Raw genomic sequence first — 25111 nt, 5'->3', positions numbered from 1 at the left:
CCTTTGACGGCTTCTCCGCGGTTGAGCTGGATCTCGCCCTCGCCCTGCGGCGTGTAGCTCTTGACGGCGATGAACTTGCGGCCGGGCACGGCGCTGTACAGCTTCTTCTTGGGCCCCCGCAGCGGGGCCGGCGCAGCGTGCGGGGTGTGCTCCACGCCCGGCCCGGCGCCCGGCGCCCCCCCGGGCCCGCTGCCGCTGCCGCTGGGGCTGTAAACGAAAACGTAGGTTACGGTGCTGATGCCCGGCGGCGGCGGCGGCGGCGGCGGCTGCTGCAGGAGCACCATGGCCGCGGCGCGGGGCCCCCTCCGATCGGGGCCGCCCGGGACGGAGAGGTGGAGGGGCGGCCGGGGGGAGGCGGGCAGGGGGGCTCCGCCAGCAGCGACGAGCCGGGCGCGGCGGAACGGAGGCGGCGGCCTCCTGCTTCGGCCCTCCGCCGGGGAGCTCAGGCCATCGCGGCCGGCCGCGGCGAGGGGGGCCGGAGCCGCCGCCGCCAGGACTCGGACCCCGCCGCTCGTTGCCCCGCCGGGGCGCCGCCGGGGCGGTCAGGCTGCTGGGGACGGGCGCCGCCGCCGCCGCCGCCTGCTCCGGCCGGCGCCCCCTCCGACGGCGCCAGCGCCATGGCTCCGCCGCCGCCGCTCCGGCCACCCCGCGGCGGACCCTGCCGGCCCGGCTCAAGGGCTGTCCGCGGGGCGCTGCCGCCGGGGCCGGCTCCGCTGCTGCTGCCGCCGCCGCTGCCCGCACATGGCGGCGGGGAGGCGCTCGCTCGGCTGCCGGCAGCCCCCGCCGGGCGGCCCGCCTGCCTCGGCTCGCCGGCTCCGGCTGCCTCCCCCGGCCGCTGCCGCTCAGGAGCCGCGCCGGCCGCTCCTCCCCTCGCCTGGGCGGGGGGCGGGGACCCACCGGGCCAGCCCCCCGCCGTCCCTGCCGGCGCGCCAGGGCGAGGACGCTCGCTGCCCGCCTGCTTCTCCGCCCGGACTCGCGGCCAGACGGCGCGGGGGCCATGCGGTGCGGTGCGGTGCGGTGCGGTGCGGGCGTTCTCGCCGCCGAGACGCGCGCGGCAGGCGGGCGGGCAGGCGGGCATTCCCCAGGGGCAGGGGGCCGTGGCAAACCCGGTAGAGCTGCCCAGGCCGGGGATCCCCGCCAGGCTAGGCCCCGGAGGGACGTCCCGCTCGGTCCGGTCAGGGCTTCCGGGCCCACCCGCCGGGAACACGCTAGCGAAGGCGCCTCCCTCGGGGGGGGCGCCACTCCCGCCCCCGGCTCCCCTGCAGAAGTGGCTCCCCAGCCTTGCCCACTGCAGGTGGCTTTCCCGGTGGCCCCCATCCCGATCGGCTCGTTTCCTTTCTGAAATCGGCCACCCCGCTGGGGCCTGCGGGTCCCCAAGCGCAGTCTGCCTCCCTCTCTCAGGGGCCCCAGGAAATAAATGGCGCGAGGGCGTAATGGGGTGGCCTGGGGAACCCAGCCCACCAAGGCACGGCTGGTTCCCCCCATCCCAACCTATGGGGGCGGCGCAGAGCACCCAGCGTGGGGCAGGTGTTCCTCACAGCCCTTTCTCAGCCCGGCCTGCATCTCTCTTGCCCCCCTCCAGTGCTGTTCTCCAGCCTCAAGCAGCACAGAACAAACCGCGTACCAAAACCCAAATGGGCAGCCTGTTTGCTGCCCACCTCCTCCAGCGAGAAGAGGTGACAACAGTCCCCCTCCCTCTTAGGTTCTTGCAAAACAACAACCAAACACACACACACACACAACAAACCCTGAACCACAAACCAGTGAGCCCATTCTAGCCCAGTGGATCAGCTCATCTGTCCCGCTAACCCACCAGCTGCCTGTTCAACCTGGAGCTGGCTTGGCTCTGCAAGGGGCAGAGGGTTCAAACGAGGCACCACCAGGAGTCTGACAGTATCCCCAAGGGGGAGGGGGGGCAGAAAAATGGCCCAGAGCTTCCAGAAACTTTGATCATCGGGGGCCTGGGCTGGCCCTCCACCAGTCCAACACTGACCGGATCTGGCATCATCAGCCCAACAGAACGCGCTGGGAGAGGCAGGGGGGAGGGGGAGGTCCGCTGGGAGTAGAAGACCCTGAATTATTTTGGGCTAAACCACCGGAGCAAGAATGCTGAAATCCCACCCCCCACCAGGAGCCTCAGGTAATCCAACATCACCACTGGACCCCTCCAACTAGCTCAGGAGGGGGACCCTATTAAAAAGGAACGCTTTCAGGTGACACGCATCCCTCGTGCATCGGCCTGGGGAAACGCAGGTCTGAGAAAGAAGGCAACCGCGTGTGGGTGGGTGTGAAGTTCACAAAAGGTTAATCCTGAGAAGACGGGCTTTCGATCACCAGCAAGTGGACCGGGCTCCAAAGGCAATGGATGAATGAATTCAATGCGCTCGTCCTGCATCGGGCCTCCCTCTCAGCCTTCCAGATTACCCCAAAGCGGGACTCTCCCTCAGGGATTGCAGCCGCCTAACACGCAACAGAGCCTGCTCTGAAGTGCGGCCTTGTGTAAAAATGCACACATGCGAAAGGTTCCCTCCTGGCCCTCCAGCCCTTCATCACTGCTAGAAGCAACCTTAATTGCAACATAAAAGGAGGAGCTTTTTTCGCGGGGGGGGGGGGAGAGGCCCTATTTCTATGAATTAATGAGATCGTGGAATTGTTGGGTAGCAAGGGACCTTGGAGGCCTTCTCATCCCACCTTTGCTCAGGACGGATCCTCAGACCACCCCAGACCCAGGGCTGTCCAACCTCTCTTGAAAGCCTCCAATGATGGATGGAGCCCCGTGACAGGATGGAGGCTCTTCCACTGCTTCGTAGCCCTCATGGGCAGGAAATTCCACCTCATTTTAAGTTTGGATCTCCCTCTGTAAAGCTTCCAACCACTGTTTTTTGGGCACTATGGAAAATAAATCCACACCCTCTTCTCAGCCCGATTCAAATGGGCTTGGAATCTGCAAGCTTTCTTAGACAAAGCCAACCCTGTTGATCAGTTCTCTCCTGCTCTGCAAGAGAGGCCCATGTGCTCCTGCCATGCTACCCTTGAGCTCTTGACCTCATTCTCCTGGGACCTGCAGTCAACTTTGGCACCCCATGAAGCCACCATACTGCAATGGCTACAGGGCTGCAGCCTGACTCAGAAGGTCCCAAATGCATGTACTGTAAGGCACAGAATTATGCTGGAAAGCACAGGCCTGTTCAATATCATCCACCAGGGTGTCAGATCCATTGAAAAGTTCAATGCACTTACAGAGAATCTCACAGGACTGAAAAACCTCTTCTTGGCCAGAGGAGAAACCGAGGGAGACATCCCTCGATGGCCAACTCAACTGCTTTCACATGGACTACAACACTCAATACTATACTGACTGAGGAGTACAGAAGTTGTAATCAGACTCGATAGACTGGGCAAACGGGCATAGCTGGAATCTCTTAGGCCCTCCCCACCAGGTATGTGACGCTTCCTGGCCGTCTACTCCATGTGCACAGCAGCAGCAACACAAGCAGCTCCAGCAGATGCTCTACTGAAGACAAGTTTGAGATGGGAGGAGAACAAATAGACCCCCATGGCCTCCCTCCCCCCTCCCCACGCCAACATGGCTGGAGAGCCACCGTCCACACTCAGGTCCCCAGAGACTGTACGGTTCTGCCCAGCACCATCCTCAAACCTGTCAGGGTGTCCCAGCTGTGAAAAATCTGGGAGAGCTTGGAGCAGCATTTATTGCTTATTTATTATATATCTTTATAAGGCCACCCAACTCTGGCTGGTGTACAAGTTAAAAACACCACCCAACAATAGGCCACTTTTTTTTTTTTTTAAAGATGGCTATATTTGGGGGAAACTGACAAACCCAACCATATTAATCCCATTCAAGCAGACACACCCACAGAGAAGGTCTCTGGGGCATTCCTGTTCTGCTGGATTTTACAGGACGGGAGAAACAATAGGAAAGAGGTGGTTGCTCTTAGTCCCATGAAGGACTATGCAGGTGACAACCAGCACCTGGATTCGCACCTGGATTCGCTGGCAACCAGTGTAGATGTTACATGGGCACTCTGAGGTGTGCCTGTAGTTGCTCAGGCTGCTACATTGTGGACCAGCTGCAGCTTCTGAAGGATCTTCAAGGGCAGCCTCCCCATAAAGCACATTGCAGGACTTTGCACACAGTGAATAAGGTAGGAGAAGGGCCTTCTAGTTCAGGAAAAAACACAATTGGTGCACAAGATGAATGCACAAACACCATCTTTTTAGCTGGAACTGTGAGTCTTGAAGACCCCAAATTGCACGAGTTCCAGTGCAACACCATTCAGGACCAAGGACGGAAAACCCTCAGAACTGGACGGTCCGTGAGCCCACAACCACTCGGCTTTATTAGGCTGAGCCTGAGCAGGTTCCCCCCTAGCCAGACCCCCACAGCCTCCAGATATGTGGGCATCCAAGAGTCAAGATACACAGCTGAGTATCGTCCATGTACTGGTGATACCTGACCTTGGGCTGACAGGTGACTTTTCCCAGTGGTTTCGTGTAGATGTTAAAAAGAAGGGGCAAGTGTGGTAAGCCCTGTAGCATCTGTAAACCAGGAGCTTCAGGGTCAGTCATCCTCTCCTATCAACACCAACTGGAACTGGCCACGCAGAAAGGAAGAGCAACATACCTCCCATTCCTGGTCCCCATACTCAGTCCAGAAGGACATCACCATCAGTGATGTCAACAGACACTGAGAGATCAAAGAGAACCAGGACAGTTGCACCACGGCCATCCTGGTTCTGCAAGAAGTCACTGACAAGTGCCGTCAATGGCATCTTGGTACTGTGTCCTGGCCTGAACCCCAGTGGAAAAGGTTCCAGAAAATCCACTTACTCCAGGGCTCTCTGCAGCTGCAGTCCAACAGACTTCTCAATAACTTTCCTCTCAAATTATCCAGAACTGTTGGGTACAGAGATGGCTTTTTGAGGAGAGGGTGCACTCCTCAAGATGGAACCATTCTCTCAAAGAGGAATTAATCACTGCACAGACCCAACCACACGCCATCCCCTTAACCAGCCAGGTAGGACATGGATTTAAAAGACAGATGGCTGGGTTAAAAGTCCGATGGATCTTGTCCACTCCTCAAGAATTACGGATCAAACACTTCTAAGGTAACAAGACAAGATTGTGCCTTAGTCTACTCAATTGGACTTATCCTGTCAGAGTCCAACTCCAGACTGAATGACTGGACTGAATGATCCATCGGACGCCTAGAGTCATCCTCACAGTGGCCCTGAAAATGTTCTTGTGAGCTCTCCCTCCCCAACAGGGAATGGGTGACCTTAAAGAGGGCAGCTGGCCAGTTATCTGCAGACACAATAACGGTGGAAAAATAATGTTTTGCTGCTCTTCTTGCCACAATGTCCTCCGTAATCTGGGCTCTCAGACATGTTCAATCATTTTCTAGGAGCTGCATGAGCAGGTTCCTCTTCACAAGATCTGACTACAGGACTTGAAAGGAGGAAGAAAGGGCAGGCACCATCGGAGTGTTTGTCTGCTCTCCCTGATGCACATTTCCACAAGCACCACGTAGAATGCTGGGGGATGGCCATCCCAAAGGATAAACGCTGTGGCCTCAGGCAGATTAGATGGTCAAAATGGTGGTTGTCATTGGGCACACCTCCTAGTTCATGGTTTCTCAGCCACTCCTGAGGAAGCCACCGGTTTGGGATGTCCTAAACTCCATAACTCTCAGTGCAGTTGTTACAAGCTAGTGTTTCAGTGGCTCCTTAGGAAAAAAAGCAAGAAAGAGAACTGACCTCTAGATCAAGGACATTGTAGATTGAAGTGATAAAGTGAAAGAAAACTTTGATTACCACTTAACTTTTTTCTAAAATATCCTACAACAAAAGATGTCTCTCCAGGGTCACAGAGGAACATCCTTCCCAGGCTATTCTTAAGAGATGCCTAGGTCAGATCTGCATTGGAAATCCTTCCAGGGCCAGCAAACTTGTCCTGGCCACAGTAACATCTTTGTGTTGATACCAGCATTTGTAGTCTACCTCCCCAGGGATCACTCTTGAGGTGAGGCCATCTTGGTCACCTACAGATCAGTTTTCCAATTTGCTTTTGGAGAGAACAACACCGTTGTACAAGACAGCTGGTTGTCCAGTTCTCCTCCTTTCCTTCTGGAGTCATATAACTCTGCTTAGCCAGGAACATGCCTGAATTCTCCATTTTAAGGTCCAGGGGACCCTCAAGGCTTCTTGACCTCTTTGGGTCAAACAGGGCAAGCCCCATTCTTGAAATGCCAGCTGCTGGGGAACAAACCTGGATGTGGGCAACCATCCTCCCATCCACATTTGTGAGTTTCATGGATCCCCCCGTTGCCACTCTGGGGCACCAAATGCTGGGCTAGACGGGCCCTTGGCCTTATCTGACCTCAGAGCTCTTCTCAGAGTTGAAGCCCCTCAGACCAATGTAGCAGGGGAGGAAGCAGATGCTGTGAGAATTTCTGGGAGGCTGGGAGAGGTACGGAACGTACGATAGACATAAACAACCAAGATAGGACCTGGTTCTGCCACCTGGCCTGGGGTGGGGTGGGAATACCTCAAGCATGGGGATGGCTAGCCCCATAGAGGCCTTCTGCCTCCAGCCTCAGATTTTTCATCCTCTTGTACTCTCCTTCTCCTTTTTAGTAATGTTTTTAATTAAGGTTTTATGTAATTATATATTTTATGTTTTTAATGTTTGTTGTGAATCGCCCAGAGTTCCCCCATTGGGGGGAGATGGGCAGTTGAAAAATTTAATAAATAAATAAATAAAATAAAAATAAATAGGAGAGGTGTCTGTTGGTAGATTATCTCATAAATGGCAATATGTTAGTATGATAATATCTCATAAATGGCAATATAATTAGCTCATAAATGGCAACATGGTCCAGGTGGTGAGAAACCTGGGAAGAAACTGTTCAAATTTAAGTCTCCATCTTAACAAACTCACTAATAAATGAGGATTGAAATGCCTCTTGCCGTTTCTAAGACTGCATTTACTCCGAGTGCTAACGAAGACCCTGTAAATTCCTGCTTTCTAGGTCCTGCGTAGGGCTTGAGAAATGCCCAGGGAGGCGGGAGAGTCTCCAAGCTTAGTGGCAGGGAGCTTCTTCGCAGGTCCAAGGTCCCTCCACCCCTGTGATTCTAACTCAGAAGTGTACAAAGGAGTGACTTACTGATGCAATTTAGCTATGGATGAGTGTCATGAAATATAGTCACCATTTACTGAAATGTTTTTATATAAGTACCCATGTCTGTGACTGTATGCCCTGCATATTTTTCATTCTTTAAAAATAGTTTTACCTTTCTTTTTAAAATAATTTGTGCACTGTTTACTTTTTGCTGGTTGTTAGCTTTTGGTATTCTAATGACAAAAACCAAAAAGAAATGGTTTTAAAAAGCCAGAAGCACCTTCTCTACATGGAGGAATTTTACTTTAAAGGATGGGGAACGGAACAGAGACATGACAAAAGGGCCTCTTTTGACTTCTGGTGCTTCAGAAACGAATGCTGTGAAAAACAGCGCCCTGAATTTTCAACAGCTTATTCCTGTTTCCACTTGATAGGCTGAATGAACGAGCCACAAAATGCGGAAATGTTTAGCTCAACAAGTCTGTCTGCTATGTTGCCCTAACATGGGCATCGAGGGGAAGTTGCCAACGCAGCTTCTTTGCTCTACGTCTGCAAGAGCATCAGCGTTAAGAGCAATGCTCAATTGTCCGCCCAAACGTCGTGCCTTTCTATCGCCTCCTATAAACACGCCATGCCCAGAAGAACAGGGATTCCCCGTTGCAAAGATCCAGCGTCAACACAGTCCTTTTCATGACTTCCTATCACTGTGTGCGAGGGGTTTCCCGCAATGAAGTGTGAGACTGAAAGCAAGCACGCTTTGCGCCTTTTCACTAACATTCACTCCTCGCAACACATCACGTACTACCCCGTCTTTCCACTAACATTTGCGCATCTTAAAACGTCTTCATCCATTTTCCTAACCGTAGTGCAGGATACACAAATTCGTGTACTTGCTCTCATGTTTCGGTGGTTTATTTATAACTTGTAATTAGCGCCCCATTTTCTTCTTGCAAACACAACCAGTCTGGCCTTTGATACATGGCTTTTCAGATTCATACTTCGTTGCACTGCATTGTCTGTTTGCTGCAAATCATTGCGATGCTCAGCCAACAACCTATCATCGGCATACAAAGGTATGTGCACGTTCCCATCCCCAAGCAAGACACCTCTAATTTCATCACAAGCGTGCCTTATGCCAGTGTTTCTCAACCTTGGCAACTTGAAGATGTATGGACTTCAACTCCCAGAATTCCCCAGCCAGCAGAGCTGGCTGGGGAATTCTGGGAGTTGAAGTCCATACATCTTCAAGCTGCCAAGGTTGAGAAACACTGCCGTATGCATTTATCAATAAACACATTAGACAGCTACAGGGATAATCACACATCCTCGTCAAACTCCCTGCTGAGGGTTGAACTATTTACTCACTACTCCATTTATGCTCATGCACGCCTGACCTCCTTCATATGCGGCAGTCAACCGCCACCTTCCTACCTGCACGAAACCTTCCATAATTCCACCCTGCTCCCTTTATCACGCGCTGTCTGTAACTCCACAAGCCAACAATAAACTTTCCTCCTCCCATTTTTTTCCCGGCCTGCTGAAGAGGAAGCGTCTCCCACCCAGTCATTATAACGTTCAGCCGAGCCAAACTATGCTCTCTGAGATAACGGCGGTGGATGGATCCTTCTTTGCCCCTGCAGAGAGGGAGAAAGCCAGCCCGTGAAACAGGACTGTGAGGATCTGGACCTCTCTGCTCGATGAAACCTTCGTCTTTTGGTCAATAATTACGGAAGCAGTGAGGTGGCACCTCCTTCCCCTGCCCCCCCATTTATTTATGCGATTTCTCTACCACTCTTTCTTGTCAAGGATCCCGAGGCATTTTACAGGAGAGAATAAAACGGGCAATCCCGGGTAAAACCTTTGCCATAAAATCCACAATGCCTAAAAACAGTAAATACGCGTGTGAAACAAAGTTCATTTCAACAAAGAGGAAACTAAAATACGTTAAAGGCACTCTTAAAGCCCCCCCTCCAAAACTGCCGTGCTGCCTCGTCATAGCTGGTGAGCGGGCGGGGGGATTCCGGAGACGGATGAGCGAAGAACGTCAGGACCGCATGCCCGGAGCAGGTATTCCCAGCACAGGGTCTCCCGAGGGGGGAAGGTCATCCCGGCTGCCCAGCTAAAGCAAGCAGGCGCCTATACCGGTCAGTGGTGATGGAGGAAGACGCTGGAGGCAGAGGATCGCTTTAGTGACAGCGGCAAAGGCAACAATTCATACGCGTGGGAGAAGGCCGTGCTAAACCACACGGATAATCAATGTAAAAGGATTGAAGATGTAGTACTAGATGATGGGAAAGGTTGAATGGCACTCAATATGCTAGTGAGGAAGAAATAATGCAGGTAGGCCTCGAGTTTTGACCATTCATTCAGCGACTGTTTGAAATTATGGCGTTGCTAAACAAATAATACTTACGCCCGGTCCTCAAAGTTACAGCTGTTGCAACTTCCCCACAGTCATGTGATCAAAATTCAGGCACTTGGCAGCCCGCATGCACTTACGACCGCAGGGGCACTTCAAATCCCCCCAGCTGCCTATCCGCCCCCATCTCTGCCCTTTTGGCCCCCTGCACTCTGCGGCCCCTGCCACCCCCAGCGGACCTTCATTGTCGTCTTGCTCCCGCTGCTGACAAGCACGGCCAGCCTGGCCCTTCGTGAGGCCGCTGCTAGCTGGGTGAGGCTTTCTTCCTGAGGTCGCGTGCAAAGGTTTCCTCATGAGACCTGGGGAAGAAGGCCTGGCACAGCCAGCAGCTGCCTCGCGAAGGGCCAGGCCGGGCGCACCGCATCAGCAGTGGGAGCAAGAAGAGGGCGAAGGTCAGCTGGGGCAGTGGAGCTCAGGGTGGCGAGGGTGGCTGGGGGTGGGCTGGGCTGGGGCTTCCTTGGGCAACTGGAGCTTCATGCTGCGGCTCAGCCAAGAAGCCCAGAGCCGCAGCGTGGCAAGCAGCCCCAGAGCTGCGCGGTTCTGGAGCTGCTGGCTGCCCCACGTGGCAAGATGCAAGGTGGCCAAAAGGGCAGAGATGGGGGGGAATAAGCGCTTGGGGGGAGTTGAAGAGGAGCAGTCCCTTATCTTGGAAGAACCAAGGCTCAGGGCTGGGAGGAACCATGGGAATGGCTTGGATCAGGGCGGGTCCTCGGCTAATGACTGGTGGGATTCAGTTAATCATGGCAATGGGGAGTGCCAGGATTGCCGTCACTAAGCGATACGGTCACGACGTCGAGCTTTACGACTGCATCGCTTTGCGATGGAAATTCTGGTCCCAACTGCTGTCGGATCTCGAGGACTACCTGTATACCCTTTTGATGTACAAATGTTGTTTATGACACGGCCACATTAACGCCTTCAGCGGCTGAAGTTGACACGCTGGAAAAGAAATTCCAAAGCCGCAAACACAGAATTGCAGTGGAAACATGGCACGGAACAAGCATGAACATGGGACTATCATACAACATCCTTAATTTCCCACGCTAGCAAAATAATGCTTAGGATCATCCAATCCAGATTAGATCCCTACACAGAAAGGGAGATGCCAGATGTTCACGCCAGCTTTAGAAAAGGCCAAGGACCGTGAGACACTATTGCTGATGCAGGCTGGATAGTTGAGAAAGCGAAAGAAGCCAAGAAGAAGTCAGTGTGTGTTTCACTGATTATAGAAAGGCCACATCAAGCTGTGGAAAGTGCTCAGAGAAATGGGAATCCCAGAACATCTCAGTGTCCTCATACTTATATACAGGTCAGGAAGCCCCAGTCTGGACAGAACATGGCAAAATAGACCGGCTGCAGGTGGGCAAAGGAGTGTGACAAGGCTGCATACTTCCCACTTATTTATTCAAACTATATGCTGAACATATATTGGAAGAGGCTATATTTGAAGAAGATGAGCATGGTTTTAAAACTGGAGGAAGAAACATCAACAGTCTGCACTATACTGAAGACACTACCCGGATGGCCAAAAATGCAAAGGATCTGGAAGCTCTAGTAATAAAAGGAGCACAGTGAAGGAATGGGATTAAAATTAAATAAAAGAAGACCGAACTAATGACAAAAGGCACGCCAATCAGCCTTAGAATTGGCAATAAAGATATCGAAGTGGTGGACAGCTTCTGCCTTTCAGGATCAACCATCAACAGTAAAGGAACAAGCAGTCAAGAAATGTGCCATACACTAGCATTGGTAGAGCAGCCACGAAGGCCTTGGAAAAGATATTCAGATGCCGTGACATGTCTATACCTACAAAGGTCAGAATCGTGCAAGCCATGGGATTCCCTGTGATGCTCTTTGGAAACGAAGTTGGACTTTGAAGAAGCAGGATAGGAAGAGCATGGATGCTTTTGAACTTTGGTGCTGGAGAAGACTCCTGAGAATACCGTGGGCAGCCAAGAAAGCAAACTGATGGATCATGGAGCAAATCAGCCCAGAGTGCTCACTCGAGGCACAAATGGCCAGGCTGAAGTTAACAACATTTGGACACATTATGCAAATATCTAGCTCTCTGGAGAAGGCTCTAATGCTGGGAAAGGTGGAAGGAAAGAGAAGAAGAAGATGACCAGCATCTAGGCTGAGGAGAGGTCATCCTGGAGAAGATCCACCTATGCAGTTGCTAAGAGTCAGCACTGAACTGAGGGCATATACTCAATCACTCTCAATGGCAATCTGGTCAAGAAGACGTTACCCCGTAATGAGTAAACTGGCGTATCTTCAATTGTTTTCTGAAGGAAGACAATAGAGGCAGCTGAACGTCTCTCAGAAAAGTGGCCCATAATTGGGGTGCAGACATTGAGAGGCCCTTCTCCTGCCACAGTGAGCTGGGCCCACTCAGTGGGAACAGGATCTCCCACTGAGACCTTCGTAGAAGAACTGGATAGAATTGGGCCTCAAAGCCACATGCAAAAGGTTTGTGTACCGGGGTCTTGCGCAGGCCAGCCTCTAAATCTGATCCCAGTCTTCTGTACCTCAATCCGTGGAGTCGTTGGAATAAAAGGATAACTGAACAGATGCCTGTCGCTGCAAGGATGCAAAAAAGGAAATGCTGAAAGCCATCAAAGAGCAGGAAAACGTACGTCAGCGCCAGGTTGACGAAGTGCCTTTTTGGCCTGCAGGAAGGAATGCTTTGAGAGGCCTCCTGGTGCGGCAGAGGCCTTTCCGTGAAGATAATGAGCAGAGCAACTCCGGGGTTTAACCCAGAGGGGACAAGAGCCCTTGCTGGCGCGTTTGGATTACTTGCCCTGAAGGACACCCCGGGGACGAACAAGTGGCTGGGATCTGAGATGGCCAGAAAGGCCGTCCCTCTGGGGGGACAGGAAGAAAATGCAAGATGACTTTATACGGTAGTTTAAGGTCCCCATGCCATAGCAGTATTGTATGGGCCTTCTGCCCCACAGGGGAGGTCACACGATCTGATTAAAGCATAATTAGCAGCCCTTTCTGCCCTTGCTTTCTGTTGGATGGCTAGGATCAGGGCTAAGGTGGCCCAGAGACCATCTTCCCCGACCTGGGGCCCTCCATCCTCCCCAGCCAGGGTGACCAAGGACAGCTGCCCAACGCTGTGGCCTCCGGCAGGAGCCCTGCCCACTTCAGCTGGGCTACAGACACCGTCAGGCTTAACAATGGCCGAGGGGGATATACTGCAATCCCCGAACAGCACCCTTTGGAAGGAGCAGCAGGAGCAGCAGAGCTTATTTTCCTTACAACTTTCAGAAGCTTTTAGGATCAGAGTTTCGGGGAGCCCCCCCCCGAGTTGAAGTGCTCCTCACCCTTCCTTGAGCTGGCAGAAAACTCTGCTGGCATGAAACGTGCTCCCTTTGTTGCAGCTTTTGCTTCGCTGACGTGGAAGCTTTCTGCCTCACCGACGACCCCAAATACCTGAGGCTGCAGCGCCACGTTCGCAGAGCGAAAGGGTGGGTCAGCCTTTGCCCTGTGGGGCTTGGCACGCCTTTGCCCGGCAAAGCAGCGGGACTGGCGGACGCCAATGCTCAACTGCAAGCCGGAAAAAGGCTGCTGGAAAGTTGCCGCAGCCCGAGATGAGGGGAGGGGAGGCGTCCTGCGCATCCCTCGCGCTGACACTTCCTGTCACCGCCGCTCTCTCCAGGTGACAAATCGACACCGTTTCCACACATGCCAGCTTCCCTGAGTGAGGTTTCGATGCAAACAGCTAGACTGAAGAGGGCCGGGGGGCATCCGGGATCTCAAGGGGCTGGTTTCTTCCTCAGCCGGGTGGAAGCCCCTGCCAGTTGCTCCTTGTCCTCCTGAGCCCTGCCTGCTGGGGCACAAGCCACACCAAGGGCCTGTGAAAGAAATGCGTGCAACAGGCAACCCTGCCGCGAGGCACCCCCATTCCCCAGCCCCCAGGCATAGGAACGGCTCTCCCCCGGCGCCGTCCAGCTGGGTTCAGCTACAGGCACTGAGCTCCTAGCCGGCTGACGAACCAGGCCCTGCCACAGAGTCGCCAAGCTTTGGGGTCTTCCTGGTGCAGTGGGCCAGGCACAGCACACCCATTTTCTGGAAGACAAACTCCTAAAACTGCCCCCCACCATCCTCTCTAGCCCCCAAAGAGCTTACTTCCTTTTTAATTGGCCGGTGGGCATACTCCCAAACCAGCACCCCCACCTTTTCATTTCCGCGGACGCCTATGAGCTTCTGGGAGGATTTGGGGAAGAAAGATAATTCTGAAGACTGAGGATTATTTGGCAGCAAAGTGACTTCCTATATATTTATTCTTAGAAATGAAATTAAAGGAATCTAAAAAAAAGAAAAGAGAGAAGACAAACAAAGCAAACGAGGTGGGGGGCTGGTGGCGGGTGAAAGTCCCGGAGGGTTTACCGCTCCCCAGGAGCACCCCATTCTTTATCCTGCGCTCCAGAACCACGGTGACCTTGGCAGGCCTTGAGAGCACCAACTTTGAGCATTTTAGGGTTGAACAGGTAATCCTTGCACCTCTGCCACATAGACTGTGCTGCCATGCTCCAGAAGGAGGAAGGCAAAATCAAACCCATGGCATATATGCTCGTCTTCTGCAGTCCACCCCCAGCTTCAGCATTTTCCGAAGCTCTCCTTCGTCCCAAGCCCTGTCAACAGAGGATACCTGTCTATCAACGGGGTGCGTGCATGTAAACCCACGGAGGGCCGTGAGCCCCTTGCCAAGTTCACAAGACGGATTTGCCAATGATGCGAAGGCAGGCAGCCGACGATGCTGATTAGCCGCGGGCTCCGCCGGTTCAGGACATATTTTCGACAGGACTGTCACTGCTGAACGAGTCCAGCAGACCCTCTCTGCGGAGACGTCTCAGACCAAACGCAGCCCCTCCCCATTCCCATAGCAACCTATTTAGAAGAGTTCTGCATGCCAAGCACTGAACTAGAGCCCCCTCTCCCCCCGGTGGGCGAATGCAGAGACCCCTTAAGGGGCCTCAGCAGCTTGCAAAGCGACGCGGTTGCGGAGATCGATTTGCGGCTCACGGGCGGCAGCCCATCGTGGTGGCTGACTTTGACCACCAAGATTTCTAACCTGCCAAAACCACCACAGCGAATGCTCCTCCTGGACAAGCGGGTGGACTGGCACCCAACAGGGACAGGCGACGGGCTTACGACGCTTTCCTTTTAACGACGGGTGCTGCTTTGCGGACCTGCTCATGGGGAGTGGGGGTACCCGTACATAAAACAGGGATCCCCTCCAAGCAAGAGCGCAGAGAGGCCTGTTCGTTGTGCATGGAGAGTCCTAAACTGAGAGACCTGGACCATGAGGAGAAGAGCGATGAAATCCAGCACTTGATGCACCTTCAAGAAGAAACTTTCAGCAGATGCTGCCTGGCTGAAAAACAGAGAGACCTCTTCACTTTCCTAGCTCTATGAGCTAATCTCCTTCCCGTCTCCCTCAATTGCTCTTATTCCTGAACCAGAATTTTTGGCCAACTGAAGAGAAGAGCGGGTTCCTGTCTTGTGGGGCAACCAGACGGGAACCTTCCTTGGAGGTGGCTGATATCCTGATTTGGCCCTTGCATAAAAAGAGCCACAGGCCTCTCTAGTCCAGCTTGATGTTCTCCAGGTCCTACAAGAGAGGACCACAAGCAGGTCACATGCCACTGAACCCTCCCAGACACACGCCCCAGTAACTGGCACGAAAAGGTGCCCTGCCTTTTATATTGGAGGTCATGGAGGACCCATCACTTATAGCTATGGGGAAACCTTCCTTGAATGTGGCCTGAACTTCTCACCTTTCAGTTGGATGGGATGGCCTCTAGTATAGTCAGAAGGGAGAAAACCTATCCTTCACTTTTGCCACACCAGGCATATGGTCATAAATGCCTATTGCTTAATGACCTTAATTGGGACTGGCAAGTCCATCGCTAAGCAAAGCGGTTGTTAAGCAAAACATCACATGACTGCGCTGACTTATGACAGCAGTTCCAGCAGTCCTGGTTGTGATCATTAAATGAGGATCACATGGGTTGTTAAGTGAGGACCTCATGTGACCATGATTTGCGCCCTCCTGTTGGCTTCCCCCATTGACTTTGTCGGAAGCCGCCTGGGAAGGTTGCAAATGGCAGTCACATGACCATGGGATACTGCCGGTTGCCAAGTGCCCGAATCATGATCATGTGACTGTGGGGATGCTGCAACAGTCCTAAGTGCGAGGACCAGTTGTAAGTCATTTTTTTCAGTGCTGTCATAACTTTGAACAGCTGCTAAACAAATAGTTGTTAAGTAAGGACTACCTGTATCCATTTTTTCTTTACGCTTATTTACATTTAATACTCTAAGGCACTTGCATAATAGAATATTAAGAATTTAAGCATATTATATAAATATTGTTGTGTGAAAATAACATACTGTACTAAAATTGAGAAGTTGGAGCAATAGATGGTCTATATGACTAGACTGAATAACTTGTTAAAGGACTGAGCTAGCTTTATATTAATATTTTATGGATATATTCTTAGTTTCTACAAATGTTACTCACTTATTCATTATCCTATATATCTTTTTCTAGCAGTACTGAATTTTTGGTTGTATGATATTATATCTTCTGATTATATATATATATATGTATATATAAAAAAAAAAAAATGCCTATCATGCCCTATCTCATACCCATTCCACCTTCTTTCCAAGCTAAAGCCGCTAGGCCCCAAATCAGTAACTCTCCCAGGTTAAGAATACGGAAGAACTCGGCTGAGTCAGGCCACAGGCCGTGGAGTCTAGGCTCTTCGGTCTCCACTGTGACCTTGGTGCGGACAATCTCCCCCCCCAACCAGGCTCCCCACAACTGCTTGCTGACAGCCGTCGTGATACTGGAGGAAGCAAAGACGGGGAGAGCTACGTCCCATCTTCTGCTTGGGAGCGACTCAGAGGCACGCAGCTGGCCACTGCGAGCAACAAAAGGCTGGACTAGGATGCCTTGGTGTGATCTGGCAAAAAGAGTTTTCTATAACGCAGCCACGGGTGGCCTTCTCTCCCTCACGAATCAGCTATTGCCGGGGGACCTTAAGGCACCCGGATCCAAATTCTCTAGAGCTCCACAGCTCTAACTAACATCCTGAACATTACCAGGCAGGAGTGGGGGGTGATCCAACATTGCAGAAGGTCAAGCAGGGTCCCCAGTTCTACTTTCTGAGCGATCATCCAGGGCAATCCCATGAAGAGGTACATTGCTCACTCTTCCCTCAAGGCCCCTCTCTCTTGCACAGCTCTGCCCACCTCAGTAGGGCTTCAGAGAGAGCCTCCTAAGGATGGTCCCCCATGTGTGGATTGTATTTTGTCACCCTTAAACGCAAGGCCACGTTCACGTCAAGCTTGACTTTACGGACACATCCGTTCGGTCTTCTTGGTAACAGGAGGGAAGCAGTTTGCCTCTTCCTTCTTTCAAAAGGATTTTTCGGCTTCCTAGTCCGCTCTACAGCCCTGTTTCCCAGGCAGATCCCTATGAGGGCACTGACCAGGTCCAACCTTGCTTAGCTTTCCAAATCAGTCAAGGTTTTCTAGGTGCTACCTGCTAAACAACATCCAATATCCATCACCCAGAGCACTCTGGCCCCCGAGTAAGGCCTCCCCGGGAGCGACATGACCGGGCGGCAGAGCCCCAGCTGCCTCTGTTCTCATCAGCCACGAGGACTTGCAGCAGGTGAAATCCTGCGAGGAGGAGCCTCGCCAAAACAGCAGAGCCTGGCCCAGCAAAAAGAGTTGTGGGCAGAAACCTTAAGCCAGGGTAGAGTGAAGAATGGCCGAATGAAGATAATGAGATGGAGGGAGGGAGGGAGGGAGGGAGGGAGGGATGGAAGAGGCATCAGGGGCTGGCAGAGGTGTGCTGGGACAAAATAAGGAAAGCAATAATGGCATTTCAGACTAAATCATGATTGGCAGCGGATAAGCCAAACAGGAGAGGGTGAAACGAGCTGGAAATGACACCTCAGTGGCCCTGCTCTTAAGGCCTGAGAGGCCACTCCAGGGAGGTGGCAGAGACCAGTCCAGGGCCCTGGAGGAGGGGGCGGCTTCCCCAGTCTCCACGGGGTGGGCAACGTGCTTGTTTGCATTAGCCCTCTTCTGCTGCTGTGGAGTCATGCAATCAGAAAAACAAAATGACTCAACAAAAAGGCAAAACTAAAAGGAATAGAAGGATGGAGAAACATCCTCATATATATCTATATATGTATTTTAGCCAGTGGCGATACAGAGCAACCACCACCAGGCCACCTGACCCAGGCTGAGTTTCAGAAACTCATTCAGGTCCCTGAAGAAGAGGCTCAGAGAAGGTACAGCTTCTCTGGAGGGCACTTCTTCACCATCCAGGCCAGGACAGATGCACTAAGAGGCCACACAGCCTTGGCATTAGCTCTGGCATTCCTGAAGGCTGACTCAGGAACGCCAGCTGGAGGCTTCCTAGCCCAGCAGGCCCTCTACTCAAGATGCTGCCCCTGCAGAGTTTAGCAGGCGAAAAAGCCCCATCCGACTCCTACCTCTGCTCACCTCTACTGCGTAACCGCCAAACTCACGTTTAGAAACTCTGGGGGCATTCAGACAAGCACCCTTTGGCTTTGAAGGGCATTGTTTTGATACACAATTTTACACTCTCTCATAATGTGTGGGCATGCATGTGACAGTGCACTCTATCTTACTTATAAAGGATTAACTTGCTTTGTAAAGAGCCCAGCGTTTCTTTCCCCACCTTATCTCTTTGCTGAATGCCTGATTGCCTTCCAAGAGAGCACAGCGTTCCCCCACCCCACTTCCTTTAGAAGCAATTAGCCGTTAGATGCCTGACTGTCTTTGAACCAAGCAAGCTGTAAACCAGCTTGGGGCCAGGAAAGGAAAGTTGCCAGAAGAGACACCGAATTCCAAAGAAGTTACAAAGAAGGCCAGAGAGAGATAAGGAGGTAGGTATTTCCTTGGTAACCAGAAGAAAAAAGTTCAACTTAGATTCACCTCTTTAGGATCCACCTTTACTCCTCCCTGGGTCATCCCAAAAATTCCCTTGTATGGGTATGAGGGGATGTACTGTCTGATTACATTGTGGATGCCTATAAAATCTTTGTTACTTGCTTTGCAAGGGGTGGTTCTCCTCAACACGTTGCCACTGTGTTGAATGAGCCATCCAGAATATTTATTGGCCAATAAACTTCTGTTAGCTAAAAATCAGCCTCGTCTCAAGTTAATTTGGTTCTCTAAACTTGGGTAAACGAATAAACAAAGGCTAGTGCCTAACAGCTTTATTGCGCACCAAGGCATCATCCCTAGGTGTGTGCTGACCTGTGACAGTTTACCAGAGGACGGGGTGCCTGCGGGGTGTGGTCAAAATGGCAGCCACAGTGCACATGAAAAACAGGCACGGCTGCACCATCATGGTCGCCCTCTTGATTTTTGGACCACACTCTGCAGACACTCCTGGCAGATGAAACTGGAGCTCAACCACTTGGGCGGAATTGGGCCCAGATCACGATTAGCATCCTGCAATGAAGACGAGCAGAGCGGGGTCCGGCCAGAGGCCGCGAGAGGAGCAGAAAGGCCGCGACTTCCTCTCAGCCTTTCGTTTCTCTTGACTAGCGGCCGTCAATAGCTGGTCTTGGGCTCTTTTGTGCACTTCCAAGTTGATGTCCGTCCCCCAACGGGGCAGCAGTGGGTCCGCAGAGGAGGAGGGTGGCTCCACGGGGACCCAGCCTCCAGGCATTACAAGAGGAGCAGCAACACGCTCTTTACCACCCCAGCCAGAATTTGCTGAGCCCTGGAGAAACTGACCAGCCATGATTTCCAAGGCTTTCTTGGCAGGGATGTCACTGATGTGTTTGGGGAGGGGATGCGGGGCGGCCAGATCCAGGCACAGCTGGGGAGAATCCCCCAGATGCGCTGTGCTCTGGCTTGGCTTTTGAATTGGTCCGTCTTGCGTCGCCTCCTGAGATAAAGACCTGGCCTGGCGACTCCATCCTTCCCCCTTTGCATCAAGCCGAACGCAATCCCTTTGCTCACGTTAAGGCAGCCCTTTGGATCCTGTGCAGAGATTCCAGATTTCCTTCTAGCGTCATTGATTAAGAACAGTAGCAGAAGGGACGCATCTCCTTGGAAGCAAGCTCTTCCTTGATGCACATTCCCAACAGCTCTTCAAACGCCATTCAGCTGTACTCCAGCTCTGTGGATGTGTGTGCGTGCGCAGAAGAGCCGCCTTTGTGCTTCGCGTTAGGTTTCCAAATCAACTCATGGTCATGCAGGAAGCGGGATCTGCCATTGTATTTCCACCTTTGTACCTCTTTTGAGCCGGTTATGAACAGATGCTGCGTGCTCCGAACGGCGTGTCTAAGCCTCTGCTGTCACGTGGCTCATCCAACAGGTTTTGCATCAGTGGGTGGGTGGATCTTCTTTCCTCTCCTCTGCACAGGGAGGTCACCCTGGTCGCTATTAGCAAGCATGGCTAACACTGGAAAAGCGCGCTCCTCCTTCCTCCTCAGGCGCTAGTCCACCTTGGAAGGATTTCCCAGACCTGGTTGGTTTCCACGGAGGGTCCACGCAAAAAGGCAAGGGGGAAGAGAGAAAGACATAGGAATCCGAATACTTTTTATCCAACCATTTTCACAGGAATCCAATGTGCAGGGAGTAATTAAAAAATAAGGCCAGCCATTTGGCAAGTACTACGTAAGTGACTAATTAATCATCAAGACAAAAATGAACATGATACTTCAAAACAGCAGCAAAAGGAGCAGCAGGGGGATTTGACAGATCTCCTCCTGGATTGCCACTGAATCCACAACATTTGAGATCCTCCAGATGTCCCTGGGCATGCTGGCTGGGGATGATGGGAGAGGGACTTCAATGAATCGGGAGGGGACCGGTCGGGGCTGGCTGATCCGAGGGGAGAAGAGCCTCCCGGCTGGAGGGGTCCAGAGACACTGAAAGTCAGACGCACAGACCTTCTCCATAAGACCAGGGCCCCGAAGCCCACAGCAGGGGGAGGTTCTTCCACGTCAGCTCGGCCCATGAACGTGATGGGGAGCATTGCCTATAAGAGGCCACGTTGTTCTTCAGAGGAGCCCAATGGGCTACGGAGGCTAATGCAACCTGCGGTCTGAAATCCACTTCTCTCATTGTACAACTTCTGCTACTACTACGTGCAACAGTCTGCCAGCCTTTCAAGCTGAGTGACTGCCTGGGGAGAACGAGGATGCCTGAAACGCATGCTGCTGGCTCTCTGCTCCCTCCTGGGATGACTGCAGTTGCTAAGCGAGGGAGAAGACAACGCTTGGCACTGGCATCGAGGACTGCACAACACACATCCCAGAGGGGAGGCTTTGCGCAGCTCAGCCCAGCCCAGGGCTCACTGGAGCAGCCAAACTCAAAGGACCCCAAGTCAACATGAGGTGGCCCTCCACGCAGGCAAGGCTGGAAGGAGAGCGAGCAAGCCACGAGGAAGTCACAGGGGCCTTTGGGAGGCTGACGGTGGTCTGGATGGCTGATTTTCAAGCATTAAAGCAATTTTAATAAATTGGTATACTTTATTGCTTGGTTGAAATGTTTTTAGAGTTATATATTGCCGGCATTCACACAATTCAACTGTACCCCATTTGCTGGTTTCACACAACACACTGAACCACAAATGAACCCCTCTGGCTGAGTTCACACAACGTGCCAAACCACACGCACATGCACACGCTAGAAAACCAAGTCACAGTGAAGACTGATCGAGCTTAGCCTGCTTGAGAAATGCAGCTGCCTTGTTTGAATGTGTTGTGTGAAACATTCCGCTTCATGTTGATATAAATCTGGTGGCCCTGGGGTTGGGACAGGAAGGGTACTGGCTGGGTAAATAATTATCCAGGAGCCCCACCCTCGAGACTTAAGAAGGACATCATGACTGGCAAATGTTGTCTTGACTGACGGCAGGGTGCAGTGAGTTGAAGAGACAGGAATATCAGCCATGGAAGCCGCCCTGGTTCTTCAGCAGTGGTGGGGAAATTCTCCTGTTGCATCTGTCCATGTTTTCCAACCCCAATTCGTTGTTCTTACAGTCCTGGTCTTGCCAGGCCCAAACAATCTTTAATGTTCACAGCCTGTTTGGAAGCTTTTCATCTCTGATCCCCTCCTTGTACTGATACGGAGGATGCAGCCCATCGCTAATTAGAGCTAATTCTTGCCAAGTTTCACACTCAGCCACTGGAGGAGGCAGGTAACCAAGAGACTTGCAAACCTCCCTCGTTCCAGATTCTCGCTACTCTCACTCTCTTGGAGACCAGCAAGGCATTTGCTTCTCAGCAGAGGAGCGTCAGAAGATTGCAATCCCAAGGAATCACACAGGGGATAGCAAAATTGAGGGTGGTGCACCAATAAACCACCAGGTAACCTGGGTTCTGCTCAGTGCTTTCTGAGACATCGCCAAGATGCCTCTGATGGCCCAGTCTGCGGTGGGGACAAATGACCAAAGGGAAGGACATCCATTAATTACACGGCCTTGTCCCCAGTGTCCTTCTCCATCACAGTCAGTAGCATAACTGGGCACCAGAGGCCAGAAGTAGAAACGCCACAAGCTCAGAGAAAAGGGGACAGCTCTTAAAACCACTGCTCCGAAAGGAAGTGGGAAGCTCTTGAGAACTCCTCTGTCAGCCTTGCAGCATCACCTTTAATGGAACGAGGAGGATCTCTCTGCACTATTGTTCTGAGCATGAGAAATAAATAAGAGAAGCTGGAAGTCTCAGTACAGAAGGACAAATACAATTTAATAGGCATAACAGAAACTTGGTGGGAAGACTCCTGAAGGACACCATTGGTTCGAAAGAAACAGAAGTAATCGAAAAGGAGAGGAATTGCATTGTATGTATGTTAAAGATACTCATTTCTGCTCAGCCATCCAAATGAATGGACTTTGCAATGCCGGAGAGCATCTGGGATAGAGAAGGGAAGCAGAGGAATGAAGAAAGCAGCATTGTAGCTGGTGTCTCACACTGTTCTATCAAACAAGAGAAGAGCTGGGTGATGCCTCCCAAATATTATTTATTTACGGACACTGTTTTTATTGTATTTTTATTGGTTTTTATTCTTACTTTTATTGTAAACTGCCCAGAGCTGCTCTCTGAGTAAGATGGGCGGTGAATAAATCTGAAATACAAATTAATTAATTAATTAATTAATTAATTAATTAATTTTTAAAAAGCAGACATTTCAAAGAGGCATGAAATCAAGTGAAGGGAGACTTTAATTACCCAGACATCTGTGGGGAAATAAACTCTGCCACATTTGGTCCCTCCAGAAAATTTCTGACTTGCCTTGCTGGAGACTTTCTCCTTCAGAGGATGGCGATGGGCACAAGAGGATCAGCTATTGTTGACTTGATGCTAATCAGTAGCAAAGACTTAGCTGAGGAGGTAGAAGTAGCAGGAACTGTGGGGGGAAGGAACCAGTCCAGGACTTGATTTTAAGAGAAACCCAAACTCAGCATAATGAAAGGCTAATTTTGGACTTTGAAAAGTGGATTTAATAATCTCAAAGCATCCATAAGTAGGAATCCATGGCAGGAGAAGTTAATAGGAAAAGGAGCTCGAGGTGGTGAGAGTCCCTAGAGAAGAAGACACTAAAAGCACAGTTGAGGAGGAACAAATGCTTAGTGAAGTTCTGAAAGCACAAAAGTCCCGTCCAGGAAGTAGCGAGAGAGGCAGGTCCCCAAGGAAGAGGACAGACAGGTAGCCCAGAACTGTAGAGGGGGCATCAGGGAAGAAGCTCAGGATGAGCTGAGATTGGCAAATGATGCTAAGAACAACAAAGGGGGCCTCATTAGACACATTTGAAGTTAAAGACAAAGAAATGAACCTATATTTTGTTGTTGTTGTTCAGTCGTTAAGTCGTGTCCGACTCTTCGTGACCCCATGAACTGCATCGCGCCAGGCCTTCCTGTCCTTCACTGCCTCCCTGAGTTTGCTCAGTTTCATGCTCATTGCTTCAGTGATGCTCTCTAACCATCTCATCCTCTGCCGTCCTCTTCTCCTTTTGCCTTCCATCTTTCCCAGCATCAGGGTCTTCTCCAAAGAGTCCTCTCTTCGCATTAGGTGACCAAAGTATCTGAGCTTGAGCTTCATTATCGATCCTTCCAATGAGCAGTCAGGGTTGATTTCCTTTAAGATTGACTGGTTTGACCTCCTGGCAGTCCAGGGGACTCTTAAGGGTCTTCTCCAGCACCACAGTTCAAAGGCATCAATTCTTCGGCACTCAGCCTTCTTTATGGTCCAGCTCTCACAGCCATACATTACTATTGGAAAAACCATAGCTCTGACTATGCGGATCTTTGTCAGCAAGGTGACGTCTCTGCTTTTTAATATGCTATCTAGGCTTGCCATCGCTTTCCTCCCAAGGAACAAGCATCTTTTAATTTCATGGCTGCAGTCTCCGTCTGCGGTGATCTTGGAGCCCAAATAATTGAATTCTGTTACTGCTTCCATTTCTACCCCTTCTATTTGCCAGGAATTGATGGGTCCAGATGCCATGATCTTAGTTTTTTTAACGTTGAGTTTCAAGCCAGCTTTCGCACTCTCCTCTTTCACCCTCATCAAGAGGCTCTTTAGTTCTTCTTCGCTTTCTGCCATTCGGGTGGTATCGTCTACATATCTGAGGTTGTTGATGATTCTCCCTGCAATCTTAATTCTGGCTTATGATTCTTCCAGCCTGGCATTTCTCATGAATGAACCTATATACCAGCCACTAATGGGAGCAGCAAATGCTAACAGAACCATTACACTCCTATTTGGTTCAGTCTTCTACCCAAAAGAATATAACAGGTTGCGTTCTTTGTGTTCCATCGGGAAATTGGAAAGAACAGGAGAAGTTCAGGGAATGCTTCTTTACTTTTAATGAATTTAAATTTCCTGGACCAGTCAAATTAGATTCTAGGGTCCTGAAGAAACTAGCTGATGGTTCAGATGAACACTTTGGTATTATCTTTGAGAACTGCTGCAGAATTGATGAAGTGCCAGATGACTGGAGGTAAACAAATGTTGTTGCTATTGTCAAAAAGCCACAGATCCCCCCAACATAAATACCTGGGAAGATTTGAGAGCAGATCATAAAGAAATTGGTCTATAAGCATCTTGAAAACAAGGCAATAATAACCTGAAATCAGCATGGATTTGCCAAGAAGAAACCTTTCCAGACTGATCTTTTGACTGGGCAACTTCCTTAATAGATTGTAGGAATGCTGTAGACATAAAGCATCTTTTCAGCAAAGTATTTGTCCAAAGACCCCACGATGTGCTGAATAGCCAGTTAGTTAAGGATGGGCTAGATGACATGACCGATGAATGGACGCATACGTAGGTGGCTCAGACTTCATATCCCAAGAGTGTTCAGCAGATTGGAGGCTGGCATCAGGGCCAGGACATCGAGTATACACTTCTCTATTCTCCAAGGTTTGGAGGGAATGCTTATCAAATTTGCTGATGACCAATGAAATTCGGAATTATACTTTTAGTTTAAAGAACAGAATGTCATTTGACAGAGACAAGGGTAAAGTTCTTTCT

General features: G+C 51.2%; 1 protein-coding gene across 5 annotated transcripts in view; it reads right to left on the bottom strand.

The window, feature by feature from the left end:
* The window catches only part of SHANK3 (SH3 and multiple ankyrin repeat domains 3), a 317497-nt gene that overhangs the window by 143574 nt on the left and 148812 nt on the right, over positions 1–25111 (bottom strand). For all 5 annotated transcript variants that reach the window (XR_015793568.1, XR_015793567.1, XM_088129075.1 and 2 more), the window contains one exon: positions 2–207. Coding sequence is in view for 3 of the 5 variants with exons in the window: in XM_088129075.1 (XP_087985201.1) it covers positions 2–207 (206 nt within the window). In the remaining 2 variants the exon portion in view is untranslated. The remainder of the gene's footprint in view (position 1; positions 208–25111) is intronic.

Source organism: Python bivittatus, unplaced genomic scaffold (assembly GCF_059951505.1).
Source record: "Python bivittatus isolate LINGU-HERP-01145 unplaced genomic scaffold, Pbiv_v1 ctg000730_np1212, whole genome shotgun sequence".
Classification (NCBI taxonomy): Eukaryota; Metazoa; Chordata; class Lepidosauria; order Squamata; family Pythonidae; genus Python; species Python bivittatus.
This window is presented reverse-complemented; position numbering and strand designations above follow the sequence as displayed.